Here is a 24,945-nt window from a genome sequence, read left to right on the forward strand (position 1 = left end):
CTTGACAGTACAGTATACGGAGACACGCTGGGGGAGCGAGCATTACATTCACTGTTGCAAGCGTGGATAAAGTAAGTTATTACCTTTGGCAAAGGTAATAACTTACTTTATCCACGCTTGCAACAGTGAATGTAATGCTCGCTCCCCCAGCGTGTCTCCGTATACTGTACTGTCAAGGGGGCGCGGCCTCACATGCACTGCTCGCAGTGATGTGAGCGCGCCCGACATACGCTTGGGCAGCATTACGGAATCTGTACGCTGCGGGAGGCGGGCTGAAGGCTGCGCAGTCGCACTAAGGGCAAAGCGTACTGCGCAGCCGCGGCTCAAGGCGGCGGCCATCTTACTGGTGGAAGCCATGCGACCCATTCAGTGGGGTCGAGCCGAGCCATGGGGGAAAGAAAAAGGCAGCAATGACGGCGGTACGGTGCGGAGGACGCGCTGGACGTCCTCCGTGGATTCAGATATTTAAAAGGTATAGTGTAATTTTCTTCTTTTTGGCCTCGGAAGTCCTTTAAGGTTAGGGACAAGGAATTTATAGATGCGGGATAGCTGTAAGGTAGGGATGTCCATCTCCAGTCCTCAAGGGCCAAGTTTCCCCCCCCCATGTGATGTGTTACACCCCCCCCCCCCCCCACCAAGCATGTGCTGAGGGTAAGCAGCTCACCTGTCCCCCACACATCTCCTAATGTCTAAGAAGAACTCCGTTAGGCATCAGCCTCCCTCCTGCACATGCCTCCACAAAAGAAAAAACCCATAGTGGTCTTCAGGTGAGGGCTGCAAACATTGTGTTTGGGAAGCTTGAGTGATCCCACAAATCATTTACAGTTTGGAAGAACCGTATTAAGTAATGTCCTATGAGTGTCCACAGTTTAGGGTAGGAGCATTATACTGCTGAAGATAAATGCCATGCATCTGTCACTCAGAGGTAGCCTTCATGGCCACTCTTGTTAGATCAGAGGAGCCAGTTTGTTCAGCACACCAGAAATGGCACCCATATGTTTGTTCACCATAATGTGTATATTCTCCAACTGGTCATAATGTCCATGTTATTTCTCCATCCCACGCCCTGGCTGTGATAACCATTGCTGCCACACAGAGAGGGGCGTGGGGACAATACCTGTGGTGCTGAGACAGATGATTGGTGGACCAGAAGATCAGAGTTGAACCACCTGACTCTGAACAATGGCCGCCACACCCAACCACTCACTGGAACGTTCTGCTCTCTACCGGATCTACTTGAAGAGATGTTCTACATTCCCAGCGCTCTCTGGCATTCTCCAGACTTCTGCCGTGTTGCCCATCTGTATGGTGCTTCCATGTCTCCATCTCCTCAGATGGCATGTGTCTGTGTGGGCGAGGGGTCAGATTGCACATGATAAATGGTCACTTTTGAGAGCTGTGTTGTGGTTATTTTGCTCATTTCTACATACATGTATGTAAATCCTCTGTGAGATGCATTGTTCTGGATCAGTCAACACACACATACAATCTGATGAATCTATAATCAATGACCGACCATTCTTGGATTTGGTAGAATAGTTCACCTTCCGGTAAGTCACGAACAGGGCCGGAACAAGGGTCTCCAGTACTATAGGAGGAGATTCCAAGGTGCCGCCACTGTTGTGTAGATTGCCCCCACCCCCCAATATACTTTAGGCATTCCTATCCCTGTACGAGATAGCCCCACTAGACAGATGTGCCCCAGTATTAGGTAGACGCCTTCCAAGGTACGATTGGTAGATGTGCCCCTCCAATTCCATGTGCAGCCCCCTTATATGTGTAACATCAATACACTGAGGACCCCTCCCATTCCATGTGCAGCCCCCTTGTATGTGTAACATCAATACACTGAGGACCCCTCCCATTCCATGTGCAGCCCACAAATGATAATGTATAGAGCCCCCTCCAACTTCATGTGCAGCCCCCTTGTATGTGTAACCTAACTACACAGCAGTCCCTTTTCAAGGTGCATCTCCCTTGGGCAGCAGCCTCCTCTTCCAGTTGTTTTTCCCCACTGGCAGCCTCCTCCTCCATGTCCGGCACACACCCCAGGTTATGGCCTAAATGGCCTCTGCAGAAAGGCAGTCCTGAATATAATTTTGTAAGACAATTAGTAGAGAAGGGAACAGTCACAGGCAAGTCTTGATGAATAGGGCCTGTTTCCCTGGAATATAGACTGGCAAAACCCAAGTGCTCCGATCTCAGCAGTGCTGCCGGATCTGGTGTTACCTGTGTCCTCGCTGGCTCTAGGCTTGGCCAGACCATCAGAGTCACATGATCTCAGCAGCACTGCCGGATCTGGTGTTACCTGTGTCCTCACTGGCTCTAGGCTTGGCCAGAGGGCAGACCATCAGAAGCACATGATCTCAGCAGCACTGCCGGATCTGGTATTACCAGTGTCCTCGCTGGCTCTAGGCTTGGCCAGACCATCAGTCACATGATCTCAGCAGTGCTGCCGGATCTGGTGTTACCTGTGTCCTCGCTGGCTCTAGGCTTGGCCAGAGGGTAGACCATCAGAGTCACATGATCTCCGCAGCACTGCCGGATCTGGTGTTACCTGTGTCCTCGCTGGCTGTAGGCTTACCAGAGGGCAGACCATAAGAGTCACATGATCTCAGCAGCACTGCCGGATCAGGTATTACCTGTGTCCTCGCTGGCTCTAGGCTTGGCCAGAGGGCAGACCATCAGAGTCACATGATCTCAGCAGTGCTGCCGGATCTGGTGTTACCTGTGTCCTCGCTGGCTCTAGGCTTGGCCAGACCATCAGAGTCACATGATCTCAACAGCACTGCTGTATCTGGTGTTATGCTAGGTACACATCATACAATTGTTAAAGTACATACACACGTTGGATTTTCGCAAACGAACCGTCGTTTGAACGTCTGGTCATTTGGACGTCAAATCGGGCGCGTGTATGGTTTGTCGTTCAGCTGATAAGACTGGACTTGAGCGCTCTGCTTGGCGGATCGTTCAAATCCAGGCTTATCAGCTGAACGACAGACCGTACACACGCCCGATTTGACGTCCAAATGACCGGACGTTCAAACGTCCAAACGACGGGTCGTTTGCGAAAATCTAACATGTGTACGAGCCTTTAGATTTACCTGCCAGATCGAAAATTTCCAACATGTTGGAAATTATCTATCTAACCATCTATCTGCCGAGCAATTAGGCATTGTTCTACTCAGCAGGAGATAACCAGAAGACAATGCACCAGAGATAATGACCAGTCTCTACCAGTACTTTACAGAAAATAATCTAACAGAAAATCTAATGCTGGATACGCACTATGAGATTTTATGGTTGATTTACTGTCAGATCGATTATTTCCGATTTGCTTTCCGATCGATTTCCGAGCATTTTCCGATCGATTTCCGTTAACTGTAATAGCATATACAGTGGCTTGCAAAAGTATTTGGCCCCCTTGAAGTTTTCCACATTTTGTCACATTACTGCCGCAAACAAGCAACAATTTTATTGGAATTCCACGTGAAAGACCAATACAAAGCGGTGTACACGTGAGAAGTGGAACGAAAATCATACATGATTCCAAACATTTTTTACAAATAAATAACTGCAAAGTGGTGTGTGCGTAATTATTCAGCCCCCTTTGGTCTGAGTGCAGTCAGTTGCCCATAGACATTGCCTGATGAGTGCTAATGACTAAATAGAGTGCACCTGTGTGTAATCTAATGACAGTACAAATACAGCTGCTCTGTGATGGCCTCAGAGGTTGTCTAAGAGAATACTGGGAGCAACAACACCATGAAGTCCAAAGAACACACCAGACAGGTCAGGGATAAAGTTGTTGAGAAATTTAAAGCAGGCTTAGGCTACAAAAAGATTTCCAAAGCCTTGAACATCCCAAGGAGCACTGTTCAAGCGACCATTCAGAAATGGAAGGAGTATGGCACAACTGTAAACCTACCAAGACAAGGCCGTCCACCTAAACTCACAGGCCGAACAAGGAGAGCGCTAATCAGAAATGCAGTCAAGAGGCCCATGGTGACTCTGGACGAGCTGCAGAGATCTACAGCTCAGGTGGGAGACTCTGTCCATAGGACAACTATTAGTCGTGCACTGCACAAAGTTGGCCTTTATGGAAGAGTGGAAAGAAGAAAGCCATTGTTAACAGAAAAGCATAAGAAGTCCCGTTTGCAGATTGCCACAAGCCATGTGGGGGACACAGCAAACATATGGAAGAAGGTGCTCTGGTCAGATGAGACCAAAATGGAACTTTTTGGCCAAAATGCAAAACGCTATGTGTGGCAGAAAACTAACACTGCACATCACTCTGAACACACCATCCCCACTGTCTAATATGGTGGTGGCAGCATCATGCTCGGGGGGTGCATCTCTTCAGCAGGGACAGGGAAGCTGGTCAGAGTTGATGGGAAGATGGATGGAGCCAAATACAGGGCAATCTTGGAAGAAAACCTCTTGGAGACTGCAAAAGACTTGAGACTGGGGGCGGAGGTTCACCTTCCAGCAGGACAATGACCCTAAACATAAAGCCAGGGCAACAATGGAATGGGTTAAAACAAAACATATCCATGTGTTAGAATGGCCCAGTCAAAGTCCAGATCTAAATCCAATCGAGAATCTGTGGCAAGATCTGAAAACTGCTGTTCACAAACGCTGTCCATCTAATCTGACTGAGCTGGAGCGGTTGTCAGAATCAGAATCAACTTTATTCGCCAAGTGCGGCCGGAGCCGCACCCGGAATTTTTTGTGGACACACGGCAATTGGCATAGAAAGCATCAAAAACATTTGGCATAAAAAGCAACAACAACATGGTACAGATATGGCTACATAGACACAACCGCAGTTGACAGGCAGTGACAGCAATTGGCAAACACACATGGAACAGATTCTTAGCTACAGAGACACCCAGACGTCAGTTTGACAGACAGCAGCAGTTCATAGATCAGGTTGGCAGGACTATCTTATGCAAAGCGGACATACTATACGGTGACATGTGGTACTGCGTGGCCAGCTGGAGAAAGTTCCTTCTGTGCGCGTATTCCGCAGGGGGGTGGCTGGGAGAGATTAGGGAGATCAGTTGGGAGAGTGCATGATTAAGTAGAATTAAGTAGAGCAACCGCTTGGGGAAAGAAGGTGTTTTTGTGCCTCGTGGTTTTGGTGAGAATGGTCCTATAACGGCGACCTAGAGGGAGGGGGACGAAGAAGCGACTGCCAGGGTGGGAGGGGTCCTGAATGATCCTGTTTGCCCTGGACCTCATTCTAGATGACTGCAGGATGTCCAGGGGCGGCAGAGGTGACCCGATGATCTTCTCAGCAGCATTGATTACCCTTTGGAGTTTGTGTTTGTCCCTTGCATTTGCCCCAGAATACCAGACGATGATGGAGGAGCAAAGGATAGACTCGATGGTGGTAGACTTGTGCAAAGAAGAATGGGCAAGGATTTCAGTCTCTAGATGTGCAAAGCTGGTAGAGACATACCCTAAAAGACTGGCAGCTGTAATTGCAGCAAAAGGTGGTTCTACAAAGTATTGACTCAGGGGGCTGAATAATTACGCACACCCCACTTTGCAGTTATTGATTTGTAAAAAAATGTTTGGAATCATGGATGATTTGCGTTGCACTTCTCATGTGTACACCAATTTGTATTGGTCTTTCATGTGGAATTCCAATAAAATTGATGCATGTTTGTGGCAGCAACGTGACAAAATGTGGAAAACTTCAAGGGGGCTGAATACTTTTGCAACCCACTGTAGATCGGAAAATGCTCGGAAACTGATCGGAAAGCAAATCAGACATGTTGGAAATAATCGATCTGACAGTAAATCGACTATAAAATCTCATAGTGTGTACCTAGCATAAGTATGGTGTGTACTAGGCATTACCTCAGCCTCCTCGGCCAGACCATCCGAGTCACATGCCGGCAGTGTGCTTATATGAGTCACTGGCAATAAATGAGTAAAGTTACTGCAATAAGAGTCTTTCACCTCCTCCTAATTGCCCTCAGCTGTTGGTCGGGTGATTTGCCGATGACAAAAGTCAATAAGTAACAACCAGCCAGCCCCGGGAATGGGAACAAAGTCCTGGATTAGCTTCTTACCTTGCCTTCTATTTATAAGGCTCCTACGTGTAAATATAGCTTTACCTACAACGGTCCACCTCTACAAAACCTGCAGCTCAAACAGTTCCTTACAGGACCACTCCCAGCAGAAAAAAGTAAGCAACAGAACCGACAGCTTATGGACTAGCCCATTTACTCACGGGGGATTCTCAGGGTTTTCCTGAACAGCAGTTGCTACGTCTTAACTGACAACATAGTGTGCAAGTGAGTTGGGAGGCTGGCTGGTATCTTAATATTTTGGCAGTTACATTGCCATTAAGTAAATGCTTTTAAAACAAAGAAAATCCTGAGAATCCCCCCATGAGGAGATAGACTAGTCCAAGACCTGTCGGTTCTGTCAAATTTTAACTGCTTACATTTTTCACTGGTGTGGTCAACTGTAATGAGTGGAAACAGAGGCAGCCATATTTATTCCCTGTTAAACAATACCAGTTGCCTGGCAGCCCTGCTGATCTATTTGGCTGCAGTAGTGTCTGAATCACACCAGAAACAAACATGCAGCTAATCTTGTCAGATCTGACAATAATATCAGAAACACCTGATCTGCTGCATGCTTGTTCGGGGGCTATGGGTAATAGTATTAGAGGCAGAGGATCAGCAGGGCTGCCAGGTAACTGATATTGCTTAAAAGGAAATAAATAGATCAGCCTCCATATCTCTCTCATTGCAATTGTCCTTTAAGTTTATTTGGGGAAAAGCTGGAACCCTTTTCGTGAAATAGTATCATTGGTCACACCAGGTTAGATTGCGGTCTGTACATCCAGAAGGCCTGGGGCCCATACACATCGCAAGTCACTCACAAAAACGTTAGTTGAGGCCGATTTTGCTACTATTAACAGAGTGATTTCTGAAGTCATTTCAAAGAATGCGATTTTTGGCCCCTGCATTTCCTGAATGAGAATGACTGTGATTTCAGCAAACCGCCACCGCTCTGGTGGAATCACCGACATAGGCGTACATTAGCCAAGCACTTTTGGAAAGCACAAATCGTTGCTGAATCCGATCTAGTGCGCTGTCCTGGCCACCCGCGCCTCCTTCATAGCGCTCCCGTTTCCGGTTACATAAAATCTGCACCTGCGCAGAAGCGGGATTACTGTGGAATGCACGCAAAAGTTTGAGCGCCTTTTGTTTGTGCATTGTCTTTAATGGACAACTGAAGCAATAGGTATTTGGGGGCTGCCATGCTTATTTCCTTTTAAACAATACCAGTTGCCTGGCAGTCCTGCTGATTTCTTTAGCTGCAGTAGTGTCTCAGTTGCACACCTGAAACAAGCATACAGCTAATCTTGTCAGATTGTTGTCAGTAACATCTCATTTGTATGCTAGTTCAGGATCTATGGCTTTATGTATTAGAGGCAGAGGATCAGCAGGGCAGCCAGGCAACGTGCATTGTTCAAAAGGAAATAAATATGGCAGCCTCCATATCCCTCTTGCATCAGTGGTCCTTTAATATGGCTGTTATGTTACATTTCCAGTAATACCTTTTACCACTATGCACTTACACTTTGTCTTGCCCCTGATGAAGCCCTTGTAAAGGATATAACATGTTGGACTAGGTAGCACTGTATACTGATTAGCAGATTAGGGGGACCCTATAAGGTCATGTCTGTGACGTATAAACTGTATACATACGCGTTAAACTTGACCAGTTGAGGGCAAAACTGCTAGTCAAAACTGCTAGTGTATGCTGGCAATGCCATGTTACACTTCTATCGATAGGTCACATTCATATACGTGTGTGTGGTGTGTGTGTGTGTACAGTGTGTGTGTGTGTGTGTGTGTATACAGTGTGTGGGTGTGTGTTGTGTACAGTGTGTGTGTGTGTGTGTGTGTGTATACAGTGGGTGTGTGTGGTGTGTGGTGTGTACAGTGTGTGTGTGTGTGTGTGTGTTGTGTGTGTGTGTGTTGTGTGTGGTGTGTACAGTGTGTGTGTGTGTGTGTGTGGTGTGTACAGTGTGTGTGTGTGTGTGGTGTGTATACAGTGTTTGTGTGTGTGTGTGTGTGTATACAGTGTGTGGGTGTGTGTGGTGTGTGTGGTGTGTACAGTGTGTGTTTTGTGTGTGGTGTGTGTGTGTGGTGTGTACAGTGTGTGTGTGTGTGGTGTGTACAGTGTGTGTGTGTGTCAGTGTGTGTGTGTGGTGTGTACAGTGTGTGTGTACAGTGTGTGTGTGGTGTGAGTACAGTGTGTGTGTGTGTGGTGTGTACAGTGTGTGTTGTGTGTGTGGTGTGTACAGTGTGTGTGTGTGGTGTGTACAGTGTGTGTGTGTCAGTGTGTGTGTGTCTGTGTGTGGGTAGTGTGTGTGTGTGTGTGTGTGTGTGTGTGTGTGTGTGTGTGTGTGTGTGTGTGTGTGTGTGTGTGTGTGTGGTGTGTACAGTGTGTGTGTGTACAGTGTGTATGTGTGTGGTGTGTATGTGTACAGTGTGTGGTGTGTACAGTGTGTGTGTGGTGTGTACAGTGTGTGTGTGGTGTGTGTGTGTGGTGTGTGTGTGTACAGTGTGTGGTGTGTGTGTGTACAGTGTGTGGTGTGTGTGTGGTGTGTGTGTGGTGTGTACAGTGTGTGTGTGTGTGTGTGGGTAGTGTGTGTGTGGGTAGTGTGTGTGTGTGGGTAGTGTGTGTGTGGGTAGTGTGTGTGTCAGTGTGTGGGTAGTGTGTGTGTGTGTGTGTGTGGGTAGTGTGTGTGTGTGTGGGTAGTGTGTGTGTGTGTGTGTGTGGGTAGTGTGTGTGTGGGTGGGTAGTGTGTGTGTGGGTAAGTAGTGTGTGTGTGGGTCTTTATAAGTGGGCAAACTTACAACTTTAGCAGAGGATCAAATAATGATTTCCTATATGATGATCGTGATCTGTGTGCTCGCCTCTCCAGGCCGAGACATGAGAACTTACATAGAACAACTCACACAAAGGAAGACGAGGTATCCTGATATATACAGTTTATTTACAAATACATTCCATAATTACTGATACCGCAGAATATAAATACAAACGTCTAGATTCCCAGTTGGCTCTTCTGCCGGTACAGATTTTAAATATTAAACATGATGACCACTCAGTGCATTTCCAGGTGAAGAATATTGCCGAACATACAAACAATTTCCAACATTTTCAAAATGATTTCTTAAATATACGTTTAGTTCCATGGCTGTGGTGTGTATGAGGTAGAATTGTGCGTGAATAATCAGCCAGACTAGATTCCACAACACAATGGACATAGTGGGGACTGAATGTCCAAACTCATGTCCAATTGTCACAAAAATATCCCCTCTATGGTCCTGCGTCCAAGCTGCGCATCAAGGGAGATGTGGCTGGACTAAAGTGTTTGAAATGAGACCACCTGCTGGACCTGTCCCTAAATAAATAACTTTGTCTCCCCCCCTTCTAACAATGCAGCGGGAAAATTCAAAGAGCTTTTCAGATCCCGTAACCACCTCCCCACCATCGGGGTCAATGCCGGAATAAAAACACAAAAAAAAGTATCAGTGCAACCGGTCCTGTGTAAATACCTCACTGAAGTCCCAAAGGAGTGCAGCCAAACTGGTCACTCAACAACAGTTCATATATCAATTCCAATATTCAGTGCACAATTCCTCAGGATACCACTGTTAGAGATGCACCACCACTGCTTCATCAGGCCACAAGTGCCACCACTCAGGATACCAACACCCTTACCAGCCTGTAACCACCCGAGCTATGAGGTCTACGCATGTTCCATTCCATGGGGGTTGAAGGGAACCAAGCACCACTTTTATATCTCTGGGTTCTAATAGCTATAGGAGCTGCCAAGTTCCCCCCTCCCCTTCTAGCTGCCCATTATTTATCCAGGGAAAGGTGTGAAGATAGCATCTGTGACTTCTGTAAACGCTTTGAAGCATGAAGTAAGAGGAAGTATGTTAAACCCTCTGCTAAACTTTTCAATGTAAAAAGAAGAGGTAAAATTTAAGTTTTTTATTTTTTATACATGAGGCACATTGTTGGCATGCATATTAAATGTGCTATTGAGATGCCCTTGGTACTAAAAATTGTGCTCGGTTCACCTTAAGCAAAATACTCCATACGATCCGCACCATCAAAAAATTGTATCTTTATTTATAGCTCATAAAAACAATTAAAATCCATCTGTGGGTTTGTGCAAAAATGATGACGCACAGGCGTTTCGGGCCATCGTAGGTCCTTTCTCAAATCATGACCAGCCCACAATGTTCTCTAGTCCATACAACAGTTCATTTGAAGCTTCAAAGAGGACCACATAGAAGACTGCAGGATTAACATACATGCATATTCATGATCCCAGACATCCAATAGAAAACCACAGAGTAGTGCATTCAAATAGACATCCAAAATTACTTCTCATATATTGCATATGATCTCCTAATACTATCATACATTTTATCTACAACATGGATACTCACCAACTGCCTCACATGTATAAAATACATGTGGAAAAAGCAAGATACACTCAGGGATCACAGTATCCAATTGTAATATAGCCTACAGCGTCCGCCATAGGACTATGTCCAATCACTGCGAGGACATCCAGTAGACCCATACTCCACATTAGCCAATCATGTGTGCAGCGGCGGAACGGAAGCGTCGCTATATACAAAAACTTCCGCATCTAAATGCGGAAATGGCTATAAGGAGCGCCACCCAATCACGGGGGACATACCAAGTCTCCCAGCCAATGAAAAAACGCGGCGATCACGTCCGCCTAAGGAAGTGCAGCAAATCGCCGACCAATGCGGGGGCAGTAAATATGGCCAATAGCAACGGCACCTACGCTGTCCGCCCAAGGAAAAGGACTACACAGCCATCCAATGGCTGAGCTGCCGACAATGTCTCCATCCACCTATCAAAACCTAACCCGCACCGTCCGCCTCTGAAAGCGAAACAAACACATAAAGGGGCAATCTAATAGAACGCCCCTATTCAAATTAGCCATGTGGAGAGCAGGGAATACATGAACTTCCCCACAGCATCAGACAGTATATATTCGATCAAAAGTATTAAATGGATAATCATAAGCCGGATAAGCGAGGTGAGGGCATATATAAATTATAACACCAATAAGGAAAAACAACAATTATATGAAAGAGTATAAACACCTCACCAACTTCACCGGCGCATGATGGCCACTAATGGAAAGGAACAAACAATGCATAAAAGCCTTAAATCACAGCAGTAAGGTCGTAGTCTCTATTAAGGCCCTTGGGTTCACAAGTCTCCAACTTATTTATCCAATAAAATTCCCTCAAAGCTAGCAATTTTTGTCTATCTCCCCCCCCCCCCCCCCCCTACGCAATTGAGGTATCCCTTCAATCACCTGAACCCTTAGTTGTGCTAGAGAATGATTTTTGTTACAAAAATGTTCAGATACAGTTAAATCCCTATTTTTGTTCCTAATGTTGGATTTGTGTGAGGCAATACGGTCCTTGAGGGGTTAAGTTGTCTTCCCCACATACCCCAAGCCGCAGGGACATTTTAACAGATAAATCACATATCTGGATTCACAATTATAGAATCCTTTAATCTTATATCTAGTCCCTCGGCTTGGGTGGATGAAGACATCCCCCCTGACCATATAGCTACACAAATGGCAATTTAAGCATGGATAATTACCATTCCTTTTGTTAGTCATAACTTCCACCGGGCCCAGATCATTTTTAACCAATTTGTCTGTTAATGATGGAGCTTTTTTATATGAAAGGAGGGGGTAATCATGAAACTCTTTTACTGTAGGAAGGCCCGGTCTCAAAATCGGCCAGTGTCTATTAATAATATGTGCTATTTTATCCGCAAGTACATTATAGGTCAATACACAAGGTATTCTTTCTAAGATCCCCAATTTAATTGCACCTCGTCTCAAACCCGTATTTCCCCTAGATCTAAATTTGAAATCATCACTCAAACATATTAAAGGATATTTTCTGGCCAAAAATTTATATTTCATTTCCTCCAATCGTTTCTCTCTCATAACGGGATCCCCCACTATTCTTTCAATACGTTTAAACTGACCTTTCGGTATGTTAAATCGGGTGTATGGTGGGTGAAAAGATTCAAAATGGAGGATAGAATTTCTATCCGTTTCTTTGACGTATAAATCCGTCGTCAAACGTCTCTCATTTTTTATAACCCATGTATCCAAAAAGCTGACTCTCTGTCGGTCAGTATGGACTGTAAGTTGTATCTGGGGACATTTGTCATGCAGCTCCGAAACAAAAATATCTAGGCTCGAACGTGGCCCCCTCCAAATCAAAAAAATATCATCAATATACCGTTTCCACTTTATAGCAAACTTACAAAAAAATTGACTCGAAAAAACAAATGCCTCTTCATATAGTCCCATAAAGAGGTTAGCATAGGAGGGGGCCACGTTCGAGCCCATCGCCGTACCACGGCGCTGCATATAAAATGTGGATTCAAAAAGAAAATAATTGTTTCTCAAAATCAGTTCTAGTAGCCGCATGACAAAATCTTTCTGTCCCACATCAAAATCAGAACAAAACATTAAGTAAAATTCTACTGCTTCCAAACCACCTTCATGTGGTATGGCCGTATACAAACTACTCACGTCCATGGTCACCAGCAGAGAGTGCTCTTCCACCTCACCAATACCCGCAATAACATCCAAAAATTGTTGAGTGTCCTTAAGGTAGGAATCCAAATTGATCACCATTGGTCTGTGTGACAATGGATGATTGGATTAGTACTGCAGACTCTAATGTACAGTACTGTATTTGTTGTCCCATAGAAAACTCACCCTTCCCCCACCCTCTGGAGACATCAGAGATACACCTTATCAGCCTAAGGCCATTCACTATTTAGGCTGCTGAGTGGTTGGCTCTCCACAGGAGGCAGACAGCTAGGCACCTGAGAGCAGAGCTGGTTTCATGTTTGTACCTCATGGAAAGGAGTTGGATTGTGTCTGGGGAAGGGAGAGTAGCTCCCAGGATCTATTGTGAGCCAGGAGAATTCCCCATGCCGCCAGGACACAGATAGGATGTGCTGAACTTAGTGTCCTGAGGCCCTGGACTGTGGACTGGTGTATCTCACCTGCATCTGGTCCTGTAGACTTGTCGGATGTCTACTGGATATTGGGACTGATGAGAACTGCATCTATTGGGACTGTTGGGATCTGTTGTGCACCTCTTGGACACCTTCTATTGGTGGAGTTACTGGAACTTTGGGACTTATGTTGCTTTGCCTGCGAAGCTGGGAATTGTGACTGCTTGGTAGGGGGAATCGGACACTCCTTTGTGGATTATATAGTAATATTGTGAACTTTTTGTGTGAACTGTGTGACCAATAAATGCCCCGCCAGTCGGGTTTTGTTTAATCTGCCGCTATACGCTGTGTCTCTGGGCTCTGTGGTCTCGGAACCGTCACAGCCTGAGTATCCTGTCGAGAAAAATTGCAATATTAGAAAACACAGAATCGATGCCTGAAACAATCGGGCGACCAGGGGGGTGTTCTAAACATTTATGGAAAATTGTAGATGAGGCAGTTTTCAAAGGTACGATAGATAGAGATCTCAAAAAGTTTTTGATAAAAGAATATCCTAGGATCCCTATTTTACATATTCTTCCTAAAATTCATAAATGTTTAGAACACCCCCCTGGTCGCCCGATTGTTTCAGGCATCGATTCTGTGTTTTCTAATATTGCAATTTTTCTCGACGGGATACTCAGGCCAATGATGATCAATTTGGATTCCTACCTTAAGGACACTCAACAATTTTTGGATGTTATTGCGGGAATTGGTGAGGTGGTAGAGCACTCTCTGCTGGTGACCATGGACGTGAGTAGTTTGTATACGGCCATACCACATGAAGGTGGTTTGGAAGCAGTAGAATTTTACTTAATGTTATGTTCTGATTTTGATGTGGGACAAAAAGATTTTGTCATGCGGCTACTAGAACTGATTTTGAGAAACAATTATTTTCTTTTTGAATCTACATTTTATATGCAGCGCCGTGGTACGGCGATGGGCTCGAACGTGGCCCCCTCCTATGCTAACCTCTTTATGGGACTATATGAAGAGGCATTTGTTTTTTCGAGTCAACTTTTTTGTAAGTTTGCTATAACGTGGAAATGGTATATTGATGATTTTTTTTTATTTGGAGGGGGCCACGTTCGAGCCTAGATATTTTTGTTTCGGAGCTGCATGACAAATGTCCCCAGATACAACTTACAGTCCATGCTGACCGACAGAGAGTCAGCTTTTTGGATACATGGGTTATAAAAAATGAGAGACGTTTGACGACGGATTTATACGTCAAAGAAACGGATAGAAATTCTATCCTCCATTTTGAATCTTTTCACCCACCACACACCCGATTTAACATACCGAAAGGTCAGTTTAAACGTATTGAAAGAATAGTGGGGGATCCCGTTATGAGAGAGAAACGATTGGAGGAAATGAAATATAAATTTTTGGCCAGAAAATATCCTTTAATATGTTTGAGTGATGATTTCAAATTTAGATCTAGGGGAAATACGGGTTTGAGACGAGGTGCAATTAAATTGGGGATCTTAGAAAGAATACCTTGTGTATTGACCTATAATGTACTTGCGGATAAAATAGCACATATTATTAATAGACACTGGCCGATTTTGAGACCGGGCCTTCCTACAGTAAAAGAGTTTCATGATTACCCCCTCCTTTCATATAAAAAAGCTCCATCACTAAGAGACAAATTGGTTAAAAATGATCTGGGCCCGGTGGAAGTTATGACTAACAAAAGGAATGGTAATTATCCATGCTTAAATTGCCATTTGTGTAGCTATATGGTCAGGGGGGATGTCTTCATCCACCCAAGCCGAGGGACTAGATATAAGATTAAAGGATTCTATAATTGTGAATCCAGATATGTGATTTATCTGTTAAAATGTCCTTGCGGCTTGGGGTATGTGGGGAAGACAACTCAACCCCTCAAGGACCGTATTGCCTCACACAATTCCAACATTAGGAACAAAAATAGGGATTTAACTGTATCTGAACATTTTTGTAACAAAAATCATTCTCTAGCACAACTAAGGGTTCAGGTGATTGAAGGGATACCTCAATTGCGTAGGGGGGGGGGGGGGGGGGGGGGGAGATAGACAAAAATTGCTAGCTTTGAGGGAATTTTATTGGATAAATAAGTTGGAGACTTGTGAACCCAAGGGCCTTAATAGAGACTACGACCTTACTGCTGTGATTTAAGGCTTTTATGCATTGTTTGTTCCTTTCCATTAGTGGCCATCATGCGCCGGTGAAGTTGGTGAGGTGTTTATACTCTTTCATATAATTGTTGTTTTTCCTTATTGGTGTTATAATTTATATATGCCCTCACCTCGCTTATCCGGCTTATGATTATCCATTTAATACTTTTGATCGAATATATACTGTCTGATGCTGTGGGGAAGTTCATGTATTCCCTGCTCTCCACATGGCTAATTTGAATAGGGGCGTTCTATTAGATTGCCCCTTTATGTGTTTGTTTCGCTTTCAGAGGCGGACGGTGCGGGTTAGGTTTTGATAGGTGGATGGAGACATTGTCGGCAGCTCAGCCATTGGATGGCTGTGTAGTCCTTTTCCTTGGGCGGACAGCGTAGGTGCCGTTGCTATTGGCCATATTTACTGCCCCCGCATTGGTCGGCGATTTGCTGCACTTCCTTAGGCGGACGTGATCGCCGCGTTTTTTCATTGGCTGGGAGACTTGGTATGTCCCCCGTGATTGGGTGGCGCTCCTTATAGCCATTTCCGCATTTAGATGCGGAAGTTTTTGTATATAGCGACGCTTCCGTTCCGCCGCTGCACACATGATTGGCTAATGTGGAGTATGGGTCTACTGGATGTCCTCGCAGTGATTGGACATAGTCCTATGGCGGACGCTGTAGGCTATATTACAATTGGATACTGTGATCCCTGAGTGTATCTTGCTTTTTCCACATGTATTTTATACATGTGAGGCAGTTGGTGAGTATCCATGTTGTAGATAAAATGTATGATAGTATTAGGAGATCATATGCAATATATGAGAAGTAATTTTGGATGTCTATTTGAATGCACTACTCTGTGGTTTTCTATTGGATGTCTGGGATCATGAATATGCATGTATGTTAATCCTGCAGTCTTCTATGTGGTCCTCTTTGAAGCTTCAAATGAACTGTTGTATGGACTAGAGAACATTGTGGGCTGGTCATGATTTGAGAAAGGACCTACGATGGCCCGAAACGCCTGTGCGTCATCATTTTTGCACAAACCCACAGATGGATTTTAATTGTTTTTATGAGCTATAAATAAAGATACAATTTTTTGATGGTGCGGATCGTATGGAGTATTTTGCATGACACTTGTGACTCCAGTGGCTTTTACTATTCTACAGTTCACTTTAAGCAGCATGCAATCGATCTTCTCCAAACAGATACTGGCAGCAATGTCTCCGTCTTATACGTCCCAATAAGCGAGGAAAATGGTTACAGAAAAAACAAAAGATGGTAGATTTTAAAATCAACAGTTCTTTATTCCCATAAAATGGCTTAAACAGAGTCCACAGACTTAACACACTGCCAGCGTTATGACATAACAACATACTGCCAGCGTTATGACATAATAACACACTGCCACCGTTATGAATTAACGACACACTGCCACCGTTATGAATTAACAACACACTGCCAGCGTTATGACATAACAACACACTGCCAGCATTATGACATAACACACTGCCAGCGTTATGACATAATAACACACTGCCACCGTTATGAATTAACGACACACTGCCACCGTTATGAATTAACAACACACTGCCAGCGTTATGACATAACAACACACTGCCAGCATTATGACATAACACACTGCCAGCGTTATGACATAATAACACACTGCCAGCATTATGACATAATAACACACTGCCAGCGTTATGACATAATAACACACTGCCAGCGTTATGACATAATAACACACTGCCAGCGTTATGACATAATAACATGCTGCCAGCGTTATGACATAACACACTGCCAGTTATAACATAGTAACACACTGCCAGTATTGACCAGCGTGGTAAATACAGACAGCGTTGTTGAGTGAGGAGCAGGCGCCACAGACGCTGTCCGTATTTACCAGGCTGGTTGTAAGTCTCGGGCCCTGGATGCAAGTCTTGTTTACCTGAATTCTGTGGCAGTGTGTTCTTGGTTAGTGGACTTGAAGGTATTTTATGGAAATAAAGAAGTGTTGACTTAAATATCTACACTTAGATAATTTTTCTTTAACCCTTTTCGCACCATGGACACACTGTGCAAGGCTGTGTAAGACAGAGCAGTAGAGCAGAGCAGCAAGATTCATAGATCTCTCCTCCCAAATCTCTCTGCTTTAGGAGTAAGTGCCCCACCCCTGCGGAGCAGAGATACTGTACATACATTCATGGATGGTGAAATAATCCCTTCCCACATCTCTCTGCTTTAGGAGTAAGTGCCCCACCCCTGCAGAGCACAGAGATACATGCATTAATGGATGGTGAAATAATCTCCTCCCACATCTCTCTGCTTTAGGAGTAAGTGCCCCACCCCTGCAGAGCACAGAGATACATTAATGTATGGTGAAATAATCTCCTCCCACATCTCTCTGCTTTAGGAGTAAGTGCCCCACCCCTGCAGAGCACAGAGATACTGTACATACATTAATGGATAGTGAAATAATCCCCTCCCACATCTCTCTGCTTCAGGAGTAAGTGCCCCACCCCTGCAGAGTACAGAGATACATGCATTAATGGATGGTGAAATAATCTCCTCCCACTTCTCTCTGCTTTAGGAGCACAGAGATATATACATTAATGGATGGTGAAATAATCTCCTCCCACTTCTCTCTGCTTTAGGAGTAAGTGCCCCACCCCTGCGGAGCAGAGATACTGTACATACATTAATGGATGGTGAAATAATCCCCTCCCACATCTCTCTGCTTTAGGAGTAAGTGCCCCACCCCTGCAGAGCACAGAGATACATACATTCATGGATGGTGAAATAATCTCCTCCTACATCTCTCTGCTTTAGGAGTAAGTGCCCCACCCCTGCAGAGCACAGAGATACATACATACATTAATGTATGGTGAAATAATCTCCCACATCTTTCTGCTTTAGGAGTAAGTGACCCACCCCTGCAGAGCACAGAGATACATGCATTAATGGATGGTGAAATAATCTCCTCCCACTTCTCTCTGCTTTAGGAGTAAGGGCCCCACCCCTGCGGAGCACAGAGATACTGTACATACATTAATGGATGGTGAAATAATCCCCTCCCACATCTCTCTGCTTTAGGAGTAAGTGCCCCACCCCTGCAGAGCACAGAGATACATACATTAATGGATGGTGAAATAATCTCCTCCCACATCTCTCTGCTTTAGGAGTAAGTGCCCCACCCCTGCAAAGCACATCTCTCTGCTTTAGGAGTAAGTGCTCCACACCTGCAGAACACAGAGATACATACATTAATGGATGGCGAAACATTGACTTATAATAGATCATCACCTAATTCTGGCACAAACCTGCCTGATGCATCTCACTTGGTGCATCTTCTCTTGTGGGTTCTGGATGGACAGAACAAGACTTCCTGCAGCTCCTCTCTGGGCAGAACCTGGGCCCCTCTTCTAAACACGTACCGGTCACATGGCCTTAAGAGTCACATCTAGCTCACACTATATTCCACGTGTACGGTACTACAAGTTATCACACAACAGATCTCATGAGATGACCGTACGGCACATACCGTCATTGCATAAAGAGCCTTGTGGGGTCACCTAGAACCACAGAGCCGATCGTACTCAGGTGCCAGTATAGGAAGGATTGTCCTCTGAGATGACCACATGGCACATACTGTCATTGTATAAAAAGCTTTGTGGGGTCACCAAGAACCACAGAGCCGATCATACTCCGGGGCCAGAATAGGACGGATTGTCCTCTGTATGTGGATAGCTCGTTGCAGACATTCTGTACAATCGCTAGCTGAATACAAACATTGAGCAATGCTTAAATCTACTGAGTAGCATAGATTACTTTAAATACCCTCCCACACTGGTCTCCACCTCAGTACCTGCACTGACAGATCAATCAGGGTGAATCCCAGCTATCTCAATCTGAGTACATAGTCGTGGCCCATGCAGGCATTAATACGTTCACAAAATGGAGCTCTGCAATTGACACAAATAAGAAATAACTTGCTTGGAACTTCCGAATGTAAGTTCCACTTTCTGGAACATGCTGGTGTAGGTTATCCTCTGTACTAACATCTGAGCATCTAAAATCCTGCAGGATAACAGCAAGGTCCATGGGACCTCACAACATGAACATGTTCTGCCTGCACTTCAACTGCTAACAAACCTTCTGTGCCTTTACCCTGAAGACCCAAATACCGCAGCCAAGGGTCAGAACTCTGAGGAGGAACCTTCACCAGGGATTCACTCACTGATTCTGTGAGATCTTTGTCCAGAAGAAGATGATTAAAAATGACCTGAGCCAGAGAAAATGGTATTGAGTTTCCTCCAGAGGCGGACAGCCCCAAGACGTCATTGTCAGTTCCGTACAATAGCACTGTTGGACAAGCCCAGTAAAGAGCATCAAAGCTCTGTGAGGAACTCTGACCCTGTATAAAGTCACTCAGAAGAACACCTGTGGAAGGAGAAACGACCCCAGATCCAAAGGTGCTGTTGATTGTGAGAGAATACAAACAGGTCACCATTTGAATTAGCTATAATCACATTGCTTAAAACTGGAGCCGGGGACCATGGTGGCAATGGTTGAGAGGAAAATTCAGAAGACAATTCTCCAGGCCAAGCTCCACTCAATGCATAAATCGCCTTTGTGGAATTCAGGAGTATCTCGGAATCAGACCATGAACCTTGCTTCTGTGATTCATTGTAAATCTCTCGAATTAGGCCAGACAGAATGTTGCCAGTGGTGGGACCAGTGCTGGTGAAGACACTGAATTCATCCAACCGAAGTGTTTCAGGATCTTCAATCATGATATCTTTTCTAGAAAGAGCCTCTGCTAATTTCTCTCTCTCCGAGACTTCACATTCACTTATCAAACTGTGTATGATGTCATCTGGAAGTACAGAATCTTTCATGGAATTTGTGACTTGCTCCAAGAGTTTACCCAGCTCAGGATTTCTAACTCTATCTTCAACTTCTTTAAGACTTTGATTTGGGCCACAGAAGAGACGGCACAGACCTGTGGAGGCCAAAACCTTATCCCGGTTTACTTCTAGCGCTGCATGGAGGCTGTTATCCACCAGAAAACCCTCATTAGCCAGGATTGCAGCAGAGCTGAGCAGCTCTGACCACGGCTTCCTCCCCAACTTCTGATGGAGCAACCATAACCCCTGCAGAACTTCCGGAACTCCATACAGGACTGGAGAGGCCTCTCTGGGAATAGCATTTAATGCCAAGGATTCCCGAGATTTTCCATCAAAGTAGATCGAGGAGAAGACTCCACCTGAAACGACAGATGGTCACGATTATCAAACAACAGTATATATTATGGTTTTAAATATTTAAAGCAATCATTATATTATATATATATATATATATATATATATATATATATATATAGATAGATAGATATAAAATTAGGAATTTAGGGAAAAGGTTGCTCAATCCTAAACAATGAATGATACATAATATACCATTTATTGTTTAGGATATATAATAGTATAATGATCACGGACTATGCCACTTAAAAAGTCATTGGAGAACTGTAGAGGGAAAGGGGAGGGGGAGGGTAACGGGCAAATAGTAAGCGATACCCAGATTATTTTTTTGACGCTGGAGCAGAAAAGCAGCCAAACGGACGGCATCATTAGGCCTGGGGGGCCCTCAATGTATGAATCCAGGCGGTTTGGTGCTGGAGCCATTAGGTATCCATACTGGGGGGGGGGGGGGGGGGGGGGTGTCAAGTGAATGCCATCAAGGGCAAAAATGTAACCGCTAAAGATAACCCAGCGAGTGAAATGTCTCTTTAGTGTCAGTACAGCGGTGGAGGAGCATGTCCGCACTGTGCATGAGCGAGTACAGTGTGCAGCTTTCTTCCTCCATGCAGGGCAGCCTTCATTCTGCTGAGCCTGTGTGGACCGCACCCGCGCACTATGGCCACGCCTGTCCGTTGCCACGCCTACATAATGAAGACACAGAGGGACCCAGCATTGGAACGGTGGGGTGGAAGAAGATTCAGGAAGCCACTGCTGAGGTAAGTATCCAACTTTTTATATTATACAGGCTTCAGAATTGCTTTAAAGGTAGTCTTTGTGCTGCCACAAAAGTAGTACCAGATCTACCAAATACCCCCTGTCACGGACGGTTGCGGGGCCACAGAAGCGTCCTGGAACCGCCCGTGAAGAAAAAGCAATCGCACTCGATTCTCTGCATCGATTGCGCTTCAGATCAATAGAATCTGGATTGATTGTGTAGGAGCATTTACGGTCTTTTCTCAGCAGAGAGATAGCATCAGCTTAACTGCAAGATGGCTCTTTTGATATGCTAATGAGCAGGAACAAACCCTTGCCTTCAGGAAGCTAATCCCAGCAGGGGGCTATTCAAAACCTGCTTTCCCCCCAGACTGGCCGGAGCCATATAGGCAGAATAAGAAAGCATGGAGTTTAGGATTTTGAGCATGTTTAAGCAATACCGTTCAGGTGAGAAATGTGAAAGTTATATTATTCTGCTGGTCCGGATCTTGTGAGTATTTTGATATTAAATTGGGGCCACTGGCATAACCAGAACTCAGGGGATTCCACCGTTTTTTAACCGGACATGCAAACATGCCCAAGTTTGGTATCATATGAACTGGCCTAGTCTGAGAAATATGAATATGTGATGGTCATGTGTGTGAGGAAAGCGTAAGCCGAGATATGGCAAATGTCATATTTGGTGGGCATAGAGCACCCCTCCAGGGAGCTCACCGCCCCTGTCCAACCCCTGGGCTGTACTTGAGGCTCCACCCAAAGGTGGGCATTGTTCAAAAGTGTTTGCAAGGGACTCCTCCACATTCCATCTATATGAGAGCTGTCTGGTGCTAGCCAGAGGACACATGGCTAGCGGCCACCTTGATCGGCCATCTTGTCTGAACTGAAACAAAGGACACATGGCTAGCAGCCATCTTGATCGGCCATCTTGTCTGAACTGAAACAAAGGACATTTTCCATTTTGCTTGGATTTTAAACTTTGCTGAAACTGAACAAAAGGAACTCTACAAGTTTTCCCAGAACGGACATATTTCCACAAACCCTAAGTATTTTCTCCTTTTTTTTTATTTCATACTGGCTATTACTGTTTTAATAATTGTTGATTTTAATAATTGTCTGTATATATTAATTATTTATATTGCCATGAATAAAAGACTTTATCAAAGTCATTCACTGTCCGCTACCCTGCTTTTCAGCCATACACAGAAACTGATCCCGGGTCTCTGGAGAGACACTACTACTATTGTTGATATCTAGACAGAATAGAGTGTGTTTAGCCGTTTTTTATTCGCAGGACTAGTCAGTCAGTCGGGTCCACTGGCCCATACCAGTGGTGGTAGCAGTTATACCCTGAAATCGTGTGTAAGCTGTAATTACCGTACCTCACAGGCTCCCTTCTGGTTTGTCTGCGGCCAATTCCCAACGGTTCCTACGCATTGACTGCGACCAGAGTTCGCACGATCCGTGCGCTGGCACCGTTTGGAAGGCATTTCACGTTCCGACCACTAGGGCTCCTGTGACACCCCCTCAACTATCTGGCGTCCTTTTTGGGTTTCCAGTTATGGGCAGATTTCTCCACTCAGCTCTTGCCCCATTACACCCCACAATTACCCCCCAACCCATCCCATGATACCCTCACTCCCCCTCTTTGCAGGAATCATTATACCGTGTCATGCTCATCCATCAGATGGTGGCCACTTACCCAAGCTGGCGGTGTGCGGGTGTACGACGGCCAAACACAGCACAGCCACGATTCCTGCATCCACCACTGATCCCTTCGCCTGGATGATGTCCCGGGCCAGCATGGAGCAAGTCTCTGTCAGGAAGAGAAGACAGCATCATACATGACCGTGTCTATAGAAAGGATAACATCACAGTGTGTCCCCAGAGAGACAGCGTCATGCGTGACCATGTCGCCAGAGAGAGCATCATACGTGACCATGTCCCCAGAGAGACAGCGCCATACGTGACCGTGTCCCCAGAGAGACGGCATCATACGCGACCGTGTCCCCAGAGAGACAGCGTCATACATGACCATGTCCCCAGAGAGACAGCGTCATACGTGACCGTGTCCCCAGAGAGACAGCGTCATACGTGACCGTGTCCCCAGAGAGACAGCGTCATTTGTGACCGTGTCCCCAGAGAGGAGCGTGACACGTGACAGTGTCCCCAGAGAGACAGCGTGATACGTGACCGTGTCCCCAGAGAGACAGCGTCATACGTGACCGTGTCCCCAGAGAGACAGCGTCATTTGTGACCGTGTCCCCAGAGAGGAGCGTGACACGTGACAGTGTCCCCAGAGAGACAGCGTGATACGTGACCATGTCCCCAGAGAGACAGCGTCATACGTGATCGTGTCCCCAGAAAGACAGCGTCATATGTGACCGTGTCCCCAGAGAGGAGCGTGACACGTGACAGTGTCCCCAGAGAGACAGCGTGATACGTGACCATGTCCCCAGAGAGACAGCATTATGTGGCTGTGTCCCCAGAGAGCGTCATACGTGACCGTGTCCCCAGAGAGAGAGAGCATCATACGTGACCGTGTCCCCAGATTACATTTCCTCCTAGAAATTCCAGCTCTTAGAGCCAGTAAGGGTCTTCCCCTGAAGGGGGCTTCTGAGCCAGGAAAGACCCTGATCTGATCAGCCAGTGTCCTTCCACAGACAGCAGTAGATATTACGCAGGGCAATGTTTAGTTATGTTTTATTTTATAAGGAAATGTCTTGGGTGTGTGTGTGTCTGTCATTTTTACTTTTGTTTTTGTACACATTTTTTGTATACAGGTAGTCCCCGACTTACGACTGACCCGCCACGATGACGTCACGCAGCCGGGGACTAACTCTTCTACTGCCCATTCCTTAAGCAGAGTAGGCACAGCGGCAGCCACATCAGGGACATCTCACCTTTTCCATGGCGATGTAACGTCCCCGCGTGCGGCCCCGTCCTCTCTCCATTCACTGTTCCCCCGGCTCTCCCTCACCTTTCCAATGACTGGCCTATAGGAAAGAGCTCAGAGCTACAACACAGACACCGCTTTGTTGTCTGGGTTTGTCATGATATCGCAGCTAGTTATGATGTTGGGATAATACAGTAGTATATTTTCATTTTCCTGTCTGCTGTGTATGTATGTGTGGTCATCTGGCTTTGGGGGAAGCTGTACTTGTCTGTATGACAGTGTGGAATACAATTACCCTCAGTTCCTCTGGGAGCAGGGAGCTAATTAGAAGCCCCATTGTCCCAATATACAAATCAGGCCAGAGTCAGGGAACTTCAAAGGCTAACAAAAAACTCTGGAATTTACATATGACAGCCTGCTGGAATGTGGAGGAAGCCTTAATCAATTGTCACCTGGAGTAGGGAAGTCCTTTTTGAGGATCTGAATATTGGGACAGGAAAAACCTTTGAAGCTGCACATCACAGAAAGGATATGACCAAATCTACAATCAGACTCAGTCTGGAAAGATGAAGTGTTTGAATTGCTCTGAAGTCTGCAAAGTTAAGGTAGGACAGGAAAAGCCTTAAAATTCGCATGTCACAGCTAGCCCAGATGTGACAAGGGGCTCTGCAGACCGTGATGTCACAATCTGGGAAATTGCGTTAGTTTTAGGGACGGAACATTACATGCCCCAGGCCAACCA

At 45.5% G+C, this 24,945-nt stretch overlaps 1 protein-coding gene across 1 annotated transcript in view; it reads right to left on the bottom strand.

Moving 5' to 3' along the window:
- Positions 1-18,196: 18,196 nt before the first annotated feature.
- The window catches only part of GGT6 (gamma-glutamyltransferase 6), a 38,831-nt gene continuing 32,082 nt past the window's right edge, over positions 18,197-24,945 (bottom strand). Inside the window, 3 exon segments of the mRNA XM_068272725.1 lie at positions 18,197-19,789; positions 19,791-20,562; positions 23,010-23,123. Of these exon segments, the coding sequence (XP_068128826.1) occupies positions 19,366-19,789; positions 19,791-20,562; positions 23,010-23,123 (1,310 nt within the window). The 3' untranslated portion in view covers positions 18,197-19,365.

The sequence above is a fragment of the Hyperolius riggenbachi genome, chromosome 1 (assembly GCF_040937935.1).
Source record: "Hyperolius riggenbachi isolate aHypRig1 chromosome 1, aHypRig1.pri, whole genome shotgun sequence".
NCBI classification, from domain to species: domain Eukaryota; kingdom Metazoa; phylum Chordata; class Amphibia; order Anura; family Hyperoliidae; genus Hyperolius; species Hyperolius riggenbachi.